General features: G+C 42.1%; 2 protein-coding genes across 2 annotated transcripts in view; one reads left to right on the top strand and one right to left on the bottom strand.

Moving 5' to 3' along the window:
• Positions 1–8,648, top strand: part of adam12b (ADAM metallopeptidase domain 12b) — a gene marked incomplete at its 5' end in the record, with an annotated part of 33,953 nt that extends 25,305 nt beyond the window's left edge. The window contains 11 exon segments of the mRNA XM_077730112.1: positions 474–563; positions 871–1,066; positions 1,153–1,261; positions 1,396–1,594; positions 1,682–1,759; positions 3,095–3,203; positions 3,430–3,568; positions 3,789–3,897; positions 5,038–5,298; positions 7,847–7,998; positions 8,090–8,648. Coding sequence (XP_077586238.1) covers positions 474–563; positions 871–1,066; positions 1,153–1,261; positions 1,396–1,594; positions 1,682–1,759; positions 3,095–3,203; positions 3,430–3,568; positions 3,789–3,897; positions 5,038–5,298; positions 7,847–7,998; positions 8,090–8,138 — 1,491 coding nt within the window.
• A 281-nt stretch (positions 8,649–8,929) lies between these two features.
• edrf1 (erythroid differentiation regulatory factor 1) lies at positions 8,930–16,385 on the bottom strand. The gene is made up of 25 exons (XM_077729487.1): positions 15,869–16,385; positions 15,106–15,320; positions 14,727–14,793; positions 14,528–14,653; positions 14,319–14,443; positions 14,110–14,248; positions 13,929–14,033; positions 13,739–13,860; positions 13,549–13,660; positions 13,334–13,481; positions 13,147–13,258; positions 12,953–13,064; positions 12,611–12,889; positions 12,454–12,525; positions 12,186–12,333; positions 11,798–11,986; positions 11,531–11,731; positions 11,258–11,473; positions 10,964–11,190; positions 10,718–10,876; positions 10,498–10,647; positions 10,272–10,425; positions 10,076–10,191; positions 9,854–9,996; positions 8,930–9,785 (listed from the first exon to the last, which is right to left on the bottom strand). Exons 1-25 carry the CDS (start codon positions 15,944–15,946, stop codon positions 9,623–9,625), a joined length of 3,678 nt encoding a protein of 1,225 aa, XP_077585613.1. The 5' UTR covers positions 15,947–16,385; the 3' UTR covers positions 8,930–9,622.
• Positions 16,386–16,396: the final 11 nt, after the last annotated feature.

Genomic DNA, 16,396 nt, shown 5'->3' with positions numbered 1-16,396 from the left:
TAACCATGATAGAATTAATGTGCTCATGATTATATCGTATTCTATTTCCTAATGTTTTGTGCTGCCATGCCCCAAATAAATAAAGTAATAACTACACAACACAATTCTCCTAGAATTATCTATTGCATAATTAGTTGCTGGAATTCCATTTTCTCGCCTGGTTGACTTCTTAACAGTTGCACTGGAGAAGACACACTTGACACATTAATTACTGTCACTTTCAAATCCTTATTTATATTCTCTCCAGGTTTATTTTCCTTGCCAGCTTGACTTGTTTTCCTGCTTTCAGTAGTTCAGCACAATATCAATGCTCTCATATCATTTAAAAATATGACAAATAAGTACAATGACATAGTCTTTAATCACGTTTATCTGGTGGAATCAGTTTACTATCAAAACACCGTTTTAATCTGATACCCAACAACCCACAAGAGACGCTATACCTGTTTAAAAATTGTCTATGTGCTCCCCAGGAATGTTTAAATCCATGCTGCAATGCAACCACGTGCACGCTAAAAGGAGACGCCGTTTGTGCCCATGGCCAGTGCTGCCAAGAATGCCAGGTGAGTCCTCCATATTTGACAAGGACAAACCAAACCGTCTAAAACAACACATGGGCAAACTAGTATATTTCTTGATACATTCCTTTTTACTTGACTTTGTACTTTATTCTTTTTACTTTAATGATGAGTGATGAGTATGTTAATACTTTAGTCCTTTATTTCTCTTTATGTTTCATATGTACTGTTAACGGATGCACTTTTTTATATGTATCGTATCTTGTGCTGACCCGGCCCATCTGTCAAATTTTCAAAGTCAATTTGGCCCCCGGGCCCAAAAGTCTGGTCTAAAACCTCCTTTTGGTTTCAGCTGAAACCGGCGGGCACCCTATGCCGCGATTCCGGCAACTCCTGCGACCTCCCCGAATTCTGCACGGGCGCCGACCCCCACTGCCCGTCCAACGTGTACCTCCACGACGGTCACGCCTGCCACGCCGTGGAGGGCTACTGCTACAATGGCATCTGCCAGACGCACGAACAGCAGTGTATCACCCTGTGGGGTCCCGGTCAGTTTGTTTTCCCCGCACTGGAGACTTTTGAACGGCGCTCTTTGTGTCGGCTACGTTTGAAGCCGTGCCGATCTGGTCCGCAGGAGCCAAACCGGCCCCGGGGATCTGCTTTGAGCGCGTCAACTCGGCGGGGGATCCTTATGGAAACTGCGGGAAGGATTCCAAAGGCTCTTTTGCCAAATGCAATGCGAGGTGAGCTTAAGCTCATTTGAACTCACTTATTGAGGCGACCAATCCACTTGAACCAGTTTACCAACTTTGCTCCATTTCCAATCCACAATCACATTGCATCATTCCATCCTTTTTGGCTTTGTTTTTGTGTAAAGGGATGCCAAATGCGGTAAAATTCAATGCCAGGGCGGCGCCAACAGACCGGTGATCGGCACCAACGCCGTTTCCATAGAAACCAACATCCCACTGCAAGAGGGGGGTCGCATCCTCTGTCGGGGGACGCACGTCTACTTAGGGGACGACATGCCCGATCCGGGATTGGTTCTGGCCGGTACCAAGTGCGGAGATGGGATGGTAAGCCACGCAAATGTTGTGAGAGAATCTTACTTTCTAATCCTTGATAAAACACTACAATGTTTTTTGGGTTTTTTTTTTTTTCAGGTGTGTCTGAACCGCCGGTGCCAGAACGTCAGCGCGTTCGGCGTGCACCAGTGCTCGGGAAAGTGCAACGGACGTGGGGTGAGTGCAAAGTAGCCAGTCGATATTTAACGGGGCCGCGGCCCGTCTTGCGCTCTAATGGACTCTTGAGGAAGTTGTCCGTTTAATCACTGTGGTTTCCGGGCAAATTAGAAGTGTGTTGACTTACATCCACTTTTATACCTTTTTCTTTTTTTCTTTCCCTTGTTTGTTTCAATGCATTCTGCAATCCAATCATGACAAAGTTTGTCAGCGCAAACAATATTGATTGGAGACTTCCAATTTGCTGTGTTGACATTAGGAACGTGTTCTTTTTCAAAGTGTTGATTTTGCAAGTCGTTTTAATTTTATTCTTTTAGACTGAAAATGCCTGGTGAGTCATAAACAATTATTTTAGTTGCTGGAAATCTTTTGTAGAAATATAGAATGAGAAATAAAGTATGGAACATACATATATAAATACATTATATAAATTCATACATTTATACATATATACATACAAATATACATATATACATACAAATATACATATATATATATATATCTTTTTAACTAATTTGAATGATTTGATAGCAGGCCAAAGCCCCATATTTGCACATTTTGTCATTTTTTTATTGACAAATTGTCTTGTAATTGTCCAAATGATCTATATTTTCTAAAAAAAAAACTAAACTGATTCACAGCCACTGAGGGTAATTTAAATCATATCCCCATATTAGCTCAGTGAATGCGTCGATCGTGACAGATGTCCCATTTATTTGAACTGGGAGGACTGAATGTCCATTTTAATCCAAGTCAGACAATGAATTAAAACTAAAAGTTATAATATTTTGGAAAGAACATGCATTTCAAAGCATTCCAACAGGGAGAATTTGTAGCGGAACAATTCTTTTTGGCTTAGTCACGGAAGGCAATTCTTCAAAATCAAGGTAACGCTGTGTGTTTCAACCGTCACATTCTCGTTGGCGTCAATTTGACATCACCCGTAGGAGGAGGTGCATTGAGGTCAACTCCAGAGAAACATTCCCTCCCTCTGTCATAAAAAGCCCATCAATCTGCCGCTCATCAAGCCTCCCTCGTTGGGCCGCCTCACCCCCGCGAACCTGACGAGATCCATCAAGCGCACAGCTGCGTGACTCCCTCCACGGTCGGCTCCTCGCCCGCAATCCGACGAAACGATGACGGCTCACTCGGGAATCCTTTGGGATCTGTGGGAATTCCCCTCTCGGGTCTTTTGCGGGTGTTTTTTTTCTCTTACTAACTTTCTGCACCCAAAAACTGAAGAGATGATCATTCAAATGCAATTAACTGTCATTCTTAAACCCGCCATTACCATGCGATTAACTGACTTCTTGCAAACATGTCCGCCTTTTGCAGGTGTGCAACAATAAGAAGAACTGTCACTGCGAAGCCCACTGGTCGCCCCCCTTCTGCGAGGAGTCCGGCTTTGGCGGCAGCATGGACAGCGGGCCGACCAGACTGGCAGGTTCGCTCCGAGCCACAGCAGATGTTATGCTTTACGTCTCTTTCCTTGCCGCGGCGCTATGAATTTCTTGGAATAACACAACTCCCAATCGGCTTTGGCAGTAAATTCAACAACGTGTCCTTTGCAAAGAATATGAGTCATAGCAAAAAGCCTTTGAACATCCCCTCCGCGTGTCCTCGGGTCATTCCCCGCTCATTAATCTGCATCTCGTCTCATGTGCCTTCAGCCGACAGCGTTCTGCTCACTGCCGCCGCCCTGGTGGCTGTCAGCGGCTTGTTGCTGGCCATTGGGCTGGTTTTCCTCAAGAGGAAGACTCTACTGCGAATGGTCTTCACAAATAGGAAAAGCACCTTGGAGAAGCTCAGGTCAGAATGCAAATTTAATTTTTTGTTCGTGTGTCTGTTATATCTGCATTTTTACACGAAATTATGTTTATTTAAAGTTGAAAATCATTCAAATCCGGCTGCCCCAAAGCAAAAACAGTGCATAAAACCATTATTATGTACATTTCCTACAAAAAAAATGACTTTTATCCCATGAAAAGCATGTTGGCCAAGTTAAGAGACCTTTTTGTTCCATTTCCAGATCCATCGAGGCCAAGAGGCCCACCAGCCCCGGCGGAACCAATTCCATGTGCAGAACATTAGCGCAACGCAAACCCCCTCCCAAAGCCTGTCCTGCCAACATTTACAAGGTGAGTCTTTTCTTATCCGGTCCATTTCAGGACATGCGCTTACTTGACATGTCGGCGTGTCATTGATTCCACCCGAAGAAGAAATATTAATAAAGTTGACAGCGTTGCATTCCGTTAAGATGAGCTCCTAAAAAGTTGTTTAATAGCCAGTCAGGCAAAGTGATGGATTTTGGCAATGGACAATGAAAACATATTTAAAATTTGAAAAAAACACAGAGACGCAGAATTGGTTGCGGTTCGCTCGGGGGTGACGTGCGTCCAAGTGTTCCCGTAGCCGAACTTTTTAAACGTCACCTTTAATGCCGTGAACTTTTATGACGCGCACTAGTTCACACAAGTGGGGCTGTTTGTACTCCGTTTGGTGATGTCATCTTAGATCATTTGACTTTTGAAGCCAGCCTGGAACTAATGATGTTTTTCTAATAAATACATTTCATTCCAGTGCTGTTCTTTTCATCTCCACCATGTACAAAAAACATGCATGAAAGTTTAAAAGCATGTCTGGAAATGGGATGTTTTTATCCCTGTGCCTGCCAACTATGGCAAATTGATTAAGATAACGTAAAACATTACATACGCCAACATTATAGCTGTGGTAAAAGTGAACCATACCAAACCAAACAAGACAATGTTTTACTCTAAAGTAAAGAAAACAAACTAAAAACTTTAAATACGCTATTACCATATTTTTCCATTTAATATACCCTATATATATTAAATCATTTTGGCTTTTTTGAGCCTCCCATTTGTGCGCCATTTAATATACCCAGGTACATTAAACGGCAACTCATCTTTTTGGGCAAAATTTCTATGGTGTTAATGGAGCATAATTATAGATACTTAAATTCCTTAAAATTCCAAATCAGACTTTATTCAGCACTAAGTAGTTTTACTCTGCAAAACATTGATGCACCTCGTCACGGCTTAGAGAGTGTGTAGTGGATCGTACCTTCCCGTTTGTCCGCCATTTAATATACCCGGATATATTAAATGGGGGGTATATTAAGCAGCAAAATAAGGTAGTTTTCTAGGGGCACCAGGATAGACCCTTGGGGCACACCTATGACAAGAATTGGCTTTGAAACAATGGCATTTAAGCACTATAATTTGTTCCTAATATTGTAATATTCCTCCGCCTAGCCATCCCTCCTGAGCGCCGAACCTCTACTACCGCCACACAAGTTCCACTCGCACAGCCTACGGCGCCTACCGCTCTACCAGCCGCTGCACATCAGCCAACCCATGCCCTCGTCTCTCAGCGTGGGTCAGCCGACTCTGCCTCCCCTGCCGGCTAGACACAGGCTGGCGCCGAGCCATTCCCGCACCGATGCACCGTCACCCCCCGCGGTGCCGCCTTTCCTCAGTCTGCCACGCCAGCCTGCGTCCATTCGACTGAGACAGGTTTGTTGATCCGAATATTGATTCGCTGTTTAACACGGCTGGCTTCTGCATGTGATTACTCCTTTCATTCTTAATGGGGTTCAAGTTAGGGGCATTAAATGTTTGCTTGGTGTTTTTTTGGAGGCAATATTTCTGCAGGAGAGGCTTAAAAATGTTTTCCAAACTTGACTTTTTGTTTTCAATCATCAAGGTCTGAGCTGCCTTTGCATCTCACGAGATAAATAATGTTATTTTTGTCCCAGTTGTATTCTAGTTGCGTGGAGATAAACAAAATGTGCTATATTGATGGTGCATTTGGGATCTAACAAGGACATTTAAGATACGTTTTGACTTTCAAATCATCATAAACATCACCAAAAATATATTTTCATATTCTCTACAATCGTAGAATTCACTGTGGAGCAGTCTTAGATATTCCGATAAACCTCCACATGGGAAAAATAGAAAAGAAACAAAACAGATTTGAAATTTAAACAATAATTCTTGGTGATTTAGGCTTTCACTTTCTCCTCTTATGAAATATGCATTCAAAAGCATCCTTTATATAAAAAAAACTGAAACACATTCTGTCAGGTTCATTAATAATTACCTTCGTCCGTAATTATCAATAACTGCAGGAAGACATCTTATTCAATTATTGACATTTAATTAAATAGAAATGGATACAACAATGGGTAAAAGCCTCCGAAGGGGAGAGTCAGCAAGTGTCACCTTACAACTTCCGAACGTCTCCTCGAATAGACGTTTTCGTCCCATTCTTATGGTCACAAGTTACAGAGTTGTTGATCATTCCATCACGTATGAGTAAAAACAACATCTGGGACTACAATAACAATCAAAGTATTTTACTAATAACAAAAACAGGGACTAGACCTAACAACATTTAGATTAGAGTAATTATACAACCTCCTTGACCTAAGAATCATATAATATAATCATAATCATATAATCGTTACATACAGAAAAACCCGAAGTGTACGGTTACATAACGATAACAATATTCTTGTTATTGTCCGAATAGCCCTGTCCTCGTCACCAAGGGCCCACCAAATCTCAAGGACCCAGATTGGGTGGATTGTTTGTATAACCATCCTGGAACAGGCTGTCTAGGTTAAAGATGACTTGGTGTGACCTCAAGACTTTTGAAAAACAGAAAGAGAATGATTTAACAAAGTAATGAATTAATACAAAGAAAAGAAAGAGATTGATTTAATAAAGAAATGAATTAATATAACTATTATAATAATAAAACAGAATAAACCCAACACATTCTTGTTATTGCCACAAATAGGGAAGGGATGAGTTAACTTGTTAACCTTATTTGACGTCACGGGACTCTAATTGGCCCTGATCAAATTAAAATGTGAAGTACAGAAATGGATGCAAGGCCAGAACCTCAAAACAGCGCATTTGTACTCTTGCATTCTCCTCATTCCCTTTTTTTTTTGCTCCCCCAGCTTGTCAGCTTTGCTGAATCAGCAATATCGAAAGCAGTTGCGAGAATAAGAAATCCCCGCGGCCGTTGGTCCAAAGCCCAATTTGCTTTCTGTGTCTAGTTTTAGGAGATTTGTTTTGGAGAACACGGTGATGATTGGAAACATACGCGGCAAATCGAGCGTCCCTGATTTCCCACGATGCTTGGCGTCGGATAAATGCGGTTTTAAGACATTCGAAAGCCTGCTGGGTAAAAAATAAAAAAAAAGGGCAGGGCAGGTAGCGGCTCGGTCGGGTCTTAATCGAGTGCAGACGGCGCGTCGCACGTCCAATGAGGCATTCATTAAAAGGGCGGCGAGGGTTAGCAACCCTCCGAGGGAAACGTATTTCATCGCTTATTGTCAGACGTGATTTCGCCTCTGTCACTGCTAATATTGCGCATTTGGAATGGCTACTTTGAAAGCCAATCACGTTTGGGTGCTGAACACTTGCTACCTTTTTCGGCACATTTTGTCAGGCTTGCAGCAACACATTGCAGCAACAAAAAATGTATATGAATATATGCACTTTAGTTTGCTTTCGAGGGTTTCACAAAGCCAGTGAAATGCAAAGGATCCACTTTAACGTCAACTTAATTTGTGGGCTGAACTGTTTCAGATAAAATATTTCGATTTTTATTTGATAAATGGATTAAAAGAACTGGATTAAAAGCCCTGAATATTCAGTTTTTTTATATATTCAAAACAATGTTTATTTTCGCTTTTTTAATATATATTTTTAGATTTTACAAAATTCTTTTTGAACTAAAAACAGAAAAAAATGATTAAAAAATGACAATCATTGATTTAAAAGGGAGAAAAACAGTTAATTTAATATACATCTATACTCTTCATTTTAATTTGATCCTAAAACAGAAAATCGGCACTCATGATTTACTTTCCCGGGCCACGCAAAATGATGCGGTGGGCCCGCGGACCGCCACTTTGACACTAGATGTTATTTTTCTTCTGCATGTCCAACAAAAAAATAGGACATCTCCCCATTTGCTGATTGTCGACATAGACATCCAATCGATGGGACTTGGCGCTGTAACATGATTGTCAATCATCCACAGGACTTGGACAAACCGAGCCCCCCGCAGAAGCCGCTACCCGCAGATCCACTGAACCGGAGTGGCCGCCCGGGGCACGTTCCCGGAAGAGGACCGCTCCCCATCCCCATCCCCACCGTGCCCAGACCCCCACCCACCATCCCGTTACCCAGCAGGTCAGTGAGCAGGCAATAGTTCTTTTTCAGCCATCTACGTCATCAAGACTTGCGTAACGTGTTGTTGCTTTTTTTTTTTTTTTTTTTTTAGGCCTGCCCCCGTGTTGCCCTACAGACCGCCAAAGACCCTCAAAGACTGAAAGTGTCTTTCTGGCGATTTGTCTTTTATTTGCACTAATTCATTCCCAAGGCTCAGCTGGACTGCTCGCCGTGCCTAAAAATGGACGGCCAGGACGTGAAAAGAGCGGCGGAACACTTTTTTGGAGGAAGAAGATGAAGAAAGACGCTGACGAGACGTCGGTGGTGCTCTCCCACTTAAAGGTGCTTAATCTTGTCCGCTCAGGTACCAATGGACTATTTATTTTTTTTTTATTTTTTTGGCCGCGTCTGAATTCTTCCACTCTAGAAAAATTTTAAGACGTCTTTTATACTTTTAGGAAGGACAATGTAAGTGTTTTATAACGTCCCAACCAAGGACAAAAAAGGGAAACAAGTCAGTTTTTCCTTTGTAAAAAAAAAAAAATACAAAATAAAAGATACCATGGTTATTCATGGTTTCATTAGTGGGGATAAAAAAGTGTTTATTTTTTTGTTTAGTTAAAAAACACTTAAAGGGACAACCAAAAATATGATGTCCACATGTGGAGGTTAGGTCATAGGAGGTTAAGTATATTGTATTTTACCATAGTAATCTACAGTACAATAATGCAGTGTGTACAATTTTATGTACATGCTTATGCAAGTTTACATGTAGTACAAATCAAGAATAGAAATACTCTGTCCAGTACTGCCACCTTGTGTATAGGGTGAGCTTTTTTCTAATCCCATACTACCAACAGCTTTTGATACAACCCCATAATAAACAATTATTAATAACAGTACTTAAATATATCATGAGGATTTAGGAAAGGATAGTACTGGAGTAGAAGTGTTGTATTCAAAACTGTTTATTTCCATTCCACAGCAAACATGCTTATTTTCACATTTTTTTTACAAAATTGCACTATTTTGGTTTGGAGAACCGTGAAAGAAAAACAAATTTACACAAACGCCAACGGAGGCTCTGTATATCAAAAATAAGCTTGCGTTGTTATTAATTCAGCATCAATTGGCCCTTTTTAAAGTTCCGTTCTGTAGAAAATGGCACAAATGGAGTAATGTTGGCACCCCATTGTACCAAATCTTCCACAAAAAAAGTGGCATTGACATGTAAAATGTGACTGCAGGATGCCCGCAATATGCCACCCTCGCCTCGCTGACTTCTGTGTAAAAGGCAAATACTCGTCAAGTAACAAAATGGCTCAAATAACCCAAAATTAAAAAATATTAACAGAAAAAAATAACACAAAATAACGTTAACACTACCAGTCAGGTAGATTTTCTCGTCTTATTTTTTTTCTTGGCTTCTTTGTATCGTTGTGCCTTGAGATATGAGCACAAGGTTTTGACGAGTCAAATTTGTATCTTAAGGCACTAGTCGTAAAACCAAACTAGTATATGAAATGATTCTTTGGTACACTGCTCACAATACGTTCAGAATTATCATCCTAGATGGCAACATTTTCAATCATTTTGAAATTCCAACTATGGGATTATCATTTTTGTAATAACTTGTAAAATGGCATCACGATACCATGTCCACAACGTCCTCATCGGCTTTGTGCGCCAACTGTTGGAGAAGTTCCGTGTAGAGGTGAACCCGGGCCAACAGCGGCGTGCTCTTGTCGCAGCGCAGCAGCTTGGAGTAAATGTTCTTATAGCGTGGTAGCAGCTCTTCGTCCTTTTTGCTACGTGATGAAAAAAAATGGTGAGGAAACGGCCTCTTGTGGAAGTTGAGTGTTTTACAGGTTCTCACCTGGGCTTGCGTTTGCTTTTGGTCATGAGTTTAACCAGTTGCAGGAGCAGGTCGGAGAAGCGGGACTCGAACAAGGCGCTTAGCTTGGTCACTTCTTGGAGGTTCAATCCTGATGGAGGTCCTACCAGATCAGGGCTGCTTCTCTGCACATTAAAAGTGAGTGATATGATGTTTTTTGATTTGTTTGGACAAAAAAAGATAATTTTAACAGCAAACTCCAACCTCTTTTTCCTCTTCAAGCAGCTCTTTGTGAATAATCAGGAAGGCACTGCGAGTCTCGGCCAAAATCTCCAAAGCGGCCACCAGGCTTTTCTGCTTGGCCACACTGCTGTTCTGAGCTACATTTGATAAGATACGAAACATGAAGAAAGAAGCCGGCGATTTTGGGGGAGCAAGAGCACGGTTCCTCTGAAATCACCTGCCATGGTGAACTCGGCGAAAGCCACTCGTTCTAACAACGCGCGGAGCAGCTCGCAAGGCGCATCTTTTAGGCTGAGGAACAAATATACAGCTTTGCTGTAGTGGAGTTCGGCCAGACTTCGGTGGTGCTTCCTCAAGCGCTCATCACCCACCTAAAGCAATAGTAGAAAGACACTTAAGAAAACAGATGGAAATGAATGATGTTGATAAACGCCATTCCTCACCTGGTTGCGGAAACAGCTGTGGTACATAGAGGCTAGACGATGATGGATGGTGGCTGCTCTATATTGGTAAAGAGGCTGTCGGGCTGACTCCGTGTGCAGGTCACAGTACTTGAGTGATTTCATCATGGCCTCAGTAACCTCCCTCTCAATCTTGACAAAGAAAAAAAATCCTGGTCGTTGTGATCACATTGTTAGCAGGTTATTAAAGCCCGAATGATACCTGTTCCGGAGCCTTCCTGGAAAGAGGAGCGTAATCCTGTAAGAGTGTAGCTAATGTGAAGTAAGTGGTAGACAGCTCCCAGTTGACGCTGTCCCACACTGGTTGATGGTCGTCCCGGCATGATAGAGACCTCATCGCTCGCAGGTAGTAGTCTATAGCCTGGGATTTTTTAAGGTAAAGTGAGAATAGGTCAAGCAGGAATAAATTCAAATAAAAAATGGAATGCTGGAGTTGAGAAGTAGTTACCTTGTGGTAGTAGAGAGCCTCCTCGGGGGAGAACTCTCCCCTGCTGTCGTCCGTGGAGATGCTAGAGTGGGCTTGGGCGCAGATCCTCATCAGTTTGCCAGTGTTGCACAGCAGGAGGGCTTTGTTGGTGCTGTCCCCGATGGCTTCAAAGTCCTTCATGCCATTTTCGAAGAAGGCAAAGCTCTTTTTCCACATTTCCTGCTCGGTGGCTGACACTGACGTCTTTGCTGTCGGGAAAAATGGAGGAATGTTGAGCTGAAATCCCACACGACTGCACGGCATAGACGTCCGAACCTTGTTCCGTTTGCATGGCGGCTGCTTGGTTCATGTAGAAAACCCCCATTTCGTTACGTATGTTCCCCAGCCGTTTCAGCACTTGAGCCAACTGATCCGCCGCCTCGTCCTTTAAAGCGTGGGAGACGAGAAGCTCGTACGTGGCCTCGTAGCACTTGCTGCTCACGAACAGTAGATACTCGGGATCCGTAGCCAGGTCGGTCGCCATGTTGAAGGCTGATGGGGCGCAACTGTTATTGTGAGTCGTAAAGATTAGACGAGTGAGAGACTAACCTTGGCAGCTGCTTTCCCGGTGCAAACTGTGTAAGATCTCTTGGTCCTCTTTGGTTTGGTAGCTGTATTCTTCCTGGTAGGCAGCTCTGTTGTTGGAATTCTGGGCCAACATTAGCTGGATATCCCCACACAAGGAGAGACAGTGACTGTGGAATAGTAGCACGTGTGGATGGAGCGCCCCTCCAATGAAGCAATAGGCATCTGAGAGGGAAATGAGAGTAAAATAAGGACGATTTGGAGTTGTTGTTGTTTTTTTAGGGTCCTCACCGTAGCTTTGCAGCGACAGCTTGATGTATCTCAAGGCTCGGCCATATTTTAACAGGTTAGTGGCGGCGTCGGACAACACGTAGTACGCCTTAGAGGCCTTGAGGAAGAGTTGCAGTTTCATCTGGTGCTGCCACGAGCCGGGAATCATGCCCGAACGCGTCGGATGCTTCAGGTCAGTCTGCAAGGGCCCTATTGGAAGAAAAACAAGATGGACATTCCATTATTTTGGTAGCTAAAGCCACTGAATGTATCACTTATCTCCATTGTTTATCTTTTAGTTTGTTTTGTGACCGGTCTTAGAACCTATTAACCGTGATAAATGAGGTATTATCTGATTTTATTAATAAGGCATATCCCTCCCATTGATATGACAGAAAAGAAAGAGGACCTTTTTCCAGAAGAGGAGAGATGCCTTTCTCTGTGACGCCATTTCCGCCACTGTTGCCGTCTTCATACTTGAGAGGGATGGGTGTATTGGGGTCCACAGCTGGGAGGTCACTCTCCTTCTTGATGCTACCATCAACTGCCTTGAGCCCCTGTAATAGTGTCATGCAGCCATTAAAACCAGAAAATTGTGCGAAAACAAATTTTTTCCAAGTCAATAGTAGAGAAAAATACTATTATGAAATTTCTCACCAACAGTCAAAGTCACTTGCCTTTAATACGTAGTTGAGGACATGTCTACACCTCTCTTCTTTGTCTTGCGAGATGGGAAAGGCACAACCTGGCTGTAGACCCATTTAAAAATAACCTGCTATAAATATTTCAGTGACCGTTCAAAAAAAAAAGGCAAAAACTGCAAAATTCACCGACTCTGATCAGCTGAGTGGATTTGTATTTCTCCGGGACAGAAAGTTCTCCCACAGATCGGATGACGGCCACGGCTTTGCTGTCATCTTGCGTACGGCTGTTATTCTCAGAGCTACTGTCATCGCTGTCTTCTTCTTCTTCCAGGTCCTCGTCGCGGTCGTCGTTACTGAAGCTGTCCTCGGAACCGCAGGCACGGAATGACTCTGTTCCATCGTCGTCGTCCTCTTGGGGTTCGTCGAGCTGGAAAAGCTCGGACAACATGTAGTGGGCCGATGCGATGATCTGCGGAAAGGCAGATGTTTTTAAGTCAAGGTATGCTTACATATATGTTGGCCATAACCTTACCTGTGGATGTCTATCCTGGTCTAAAAGTCTGACGCAGTTCAAAAGCAGAGTTCGAATGGTGCCATTGTGTTTTCTGTTTTCTCTGGCTTTGAGCATCAAGTTGCAAGCCACTCTGAAGAAGTAAGCAAAGAAAAATGTCAGAGTAGGTTTATCCCTTAATTTCATTTTTAAAAAAGGCAGAATATTTTCCTTACTTGTAAAGCAACACAGCTACGGGAAGCGTGAATGGATTGTGGCTTTTCTCCTCTTCGGCCTCCTCGCATAATGTCGTAAGATCGTAAAGCTTGACGAAGTCGCTACCGCTAGCTAATGGCAGGAGATTAAGTATTAAGAAATAAAGAAGTATGCAGGTTTTAATTGGTAACTTCATGTCTTTACTACCTTTGAAAAGCCAGTAAGTGTGACCCTCTTTGGTGCAGTTGGACTTGAGAAACGAGAGGATATTCTGAGCAATGTCTTTCACTACTCTGGTAGAAAAAGTTGAGTTCTCCAGGTGGGGGATGTCCTCTGTTTTTATCATCTCGTATTTCTGCAATAATCAGATTCACTGTAGCAAGAACAGCCTGGAAAAGACACAAATCCAGAAAATATTTTACCTGTACGATGCCATTGACGTGAAAGCACATGACTAGTTCAGGAACGTTGCACATTAGATTGTCCAGCCAGTAGTCAATACCCGTCAGGATATTGATGGGTTTATTGTTATCCCTAAAAAAGACAAAACATAACATAAGCACACACAATAAAAATGCTTAGCATTCCGTAATTGTTTAAAATCTTTTCAACCTGAGTTTAAGGCTGACAGCCGGATATCGGCCCCCTCCAAAAATGGGCATATTGGAGCCAACTAACATATGAATGTCTTCAAACGTCCACATAATGTTTCGTACGAAATCATTCCTTAAACCCTGTAAAACACCAAGAAATGTAAATATTAAGTTTTACAAAAAAATAGGCTCCGAAGGGAAGACCCTACCTGACTATTTTCCCCTTCATTAAAGAGCGCTAAGAGATTTTGCTCTTCTTGGGATGCCGATGACCCCTGACCCAGGGCGAACTTGCTGTCCATGGGTACGCGATCCTAAAACATTCCACAATCAATTACAAGTAGTGGCGGAAGAATTTCCTCAAATAGAAAACGATTCAAGCTATGCAACCTGTTTACGAGCAGCCGATTGTTCTGCGTCGGAGCTGGAGAATGCGGTCGGCCAAGACGAGCCGAAATCGCCAGCCCCGCACTCCTCGTCGTCATTCAGTTGGTCCGCCACTGGCTCGGCGGCGCAGTCGCCGTTAATGCTGCAAGGAACGCACATCCTCGCTGGTAAGATAATCTTATTTCTCTATTGGGGTAAATTAAAGTACTGACCTGTAATAGAGAAACTTAGACAAGATGGCTTTCTGATACCAATGTTCTTTGCTCTTCTTTTTTCTCTGCCATTTTTGATCCATTAGCCGCTGGTAAAAATCCTTCAACCATGTCCAATCTCCGGTCTGAAATATATTATTGTCACCAAATGTAATAAATAAGTCTAAAATATGAAGTTAGAAAGTGAGGCATGAAATTGTGTGACTAACTTGAGAGGATCTCATGAAGAGTTCTTGCATGTCCAGCTCGTCCAGAAGGAGAGTGCGACCCACACGATGGACGGCCATGCTGACGTGTGATTTGCTGTATGGAATCTTCAAAAGCTTCTTGATATTCTGTCAGAAAAGATGATCAGCATCAGCAAAAGATTTAAAGAGACACAGACAAAAAAGGTACCATTTTACCAACCTCTGAATCTGATACGACGTCCACATCATCCCCGATGCAGTCTATAAATTCGTACGCCATTCCAAAACTGACCAAATAGAGAATTACAGGCACATATAAAATATTTATATATTTTTTACACAACAAATGAAATCATAGAGCTGTTTTTTTTTTACATAATTTAAATTCCTTCCTACAGCTATTCATTGTCTCTTGGGGAAACCCTTTTCCTGCTCTTTCCTAACTTTATACATGACTTAAATAGTTTTAAAATCAACCAAATGCTTATAATTTAGGGATCTAAATTTGATGTTTTAAAAAATGTCATAGAACACTATTTTTTAAAAACTGAAAAAATGGACAAAGAGATTAATAATGCTTTTACAATGAAATTATGTACCTTGAAAATGGCTTTCCCTTACTACTGGAGCCCAACACGGTGGTGCCAGCGGCGCCCAGCTGGGTATTCTCTCTCAGCCAGTTGGCAGGCGGTAGTTTAAGGTCAGTCTTCTCTTGAAGTAATGCATACGTGCTGGAAGGCGGGGCAGCGCAGTACTTGACCACGGCGCAGCTCTTTATTTCGCTGCTGGCGCCGCCCGAGCACGTGGGCAAATTCTGTGTTAAAGACAGAAAATCAAATATTAGGTTTCTCATTTTGGAACTGCCAATGGCAACAACAATTATGTATGATAACTTTTAAAGCCTTTACATGCACTCATTTAACTTATAGATGCTCTATTATTAGTATTGCTGATTTGATTCATTTGATCAACCAATTGGGTCCCCTGACTGAGTAGTTTTGGAACAATACTAATGTAAACACACCATCACATTCATGTCCACCACGCCAGATCTTTATGGGGTTTAAGTTATTATTTTTGGGCACCAAAATAATCGCTTTCCCTGTAAAGGGTTAAACTCTTTAAATGAATATGTCACCATCTTTGCGATACATTACATCACAAAATGTTAACTCAATGTTTACCACTGACGTGGTGTCGTCATGATTGATTTTATGACAGTAATGATGTGGTTAAATACCTGAAACTATTTTTTAATTTGAATGATGACTGAGTGGCCTACAGTATAAGGTCAGTTATTACAATTCTATAAATAGTGGATGAATAATTCCCAACACATTCATAGCTGACCTATCTACTTACGTGCTTGTTGTCGCTTGAGATGATGTGATCTTCCTGGGCATGATCCACAGCTTCTCTGGGAGGATCTGAAGGGTCCATAGCGCACAAAAAAAGACTATAGTAGAAGCTTTTCTATGTAGTAATAACCACCTGAATCGATATGGCTAAAGTTGTTGACGTTTTTTAGTTCAGGATGCTAAGATCCTCCGCAGTCCAAGATCGGACACTTTGTATAAGGGAGGATCGGGCTAAGCATTTAGGGTTTAAGAATATGAAAATAATTTCGATTCATGCTGTCAACTTGTGCGATCGCCGCATTACAAGGACTTGCTCCTTCGTTCTCCTTCCCTGAGCAACCAAGTCGATGTCGCGTCTCATGACAACACATGGCTTCCGTTTTATTTAAAAGCTTTCTTTTCATCAAAATATTTTTCTCAACAGAATAAAACATTACAAAATAAATATCATGTAAGAATATACGATCAAGCACATTTTTATATTTCGGTGAATGTAAATAAAACAACCTCATTAGGATGTGAACCCGGAACC

Source organism: Stigmatopora nigra, chromosome 12 (assembly GCF_051989575.1).
Source record: "Stigmatopora nigra isolate UIUO_SnigA chromosome 12, RoL_Snig_1.1, whole genome shotgun sequence".
Lineage (NCBI taxonomy): Eukaryota > Metazoa > Chordata > Actinopteri > Syngnathiformes > Syngnathidae > Stigmatopora > Stigmatopora nigra.
This window is presented reverse-complemented; position numbering and strand designations above follow the sequence as displayed.

Bases quoted from the DNA above. Each gene is read 5' to 3' on its own strand.
- edrf1 (XM_077729487.1), bottom strand. From the start codon at position 15,946: ATGGACCCTTCAGATCCTCCCAGAGAAGCTGTGGATCATGCCCAGGAA. The intron at 11,474-11,530 runs GTTAGTCTCTCA...GCGCCCCATCAG, and splicing joins CCGGGAAAGCAGCTGCCAAG to CCTTCAACATGGCGACCGAC. The intron at 9,786-9,853 runs GTGAGAACCTGT...TTCATCACGTAG, and splicing joins AAAAGCAAACGCAAGCCCAG to CAAAAAGGACGAAGAGCTGC.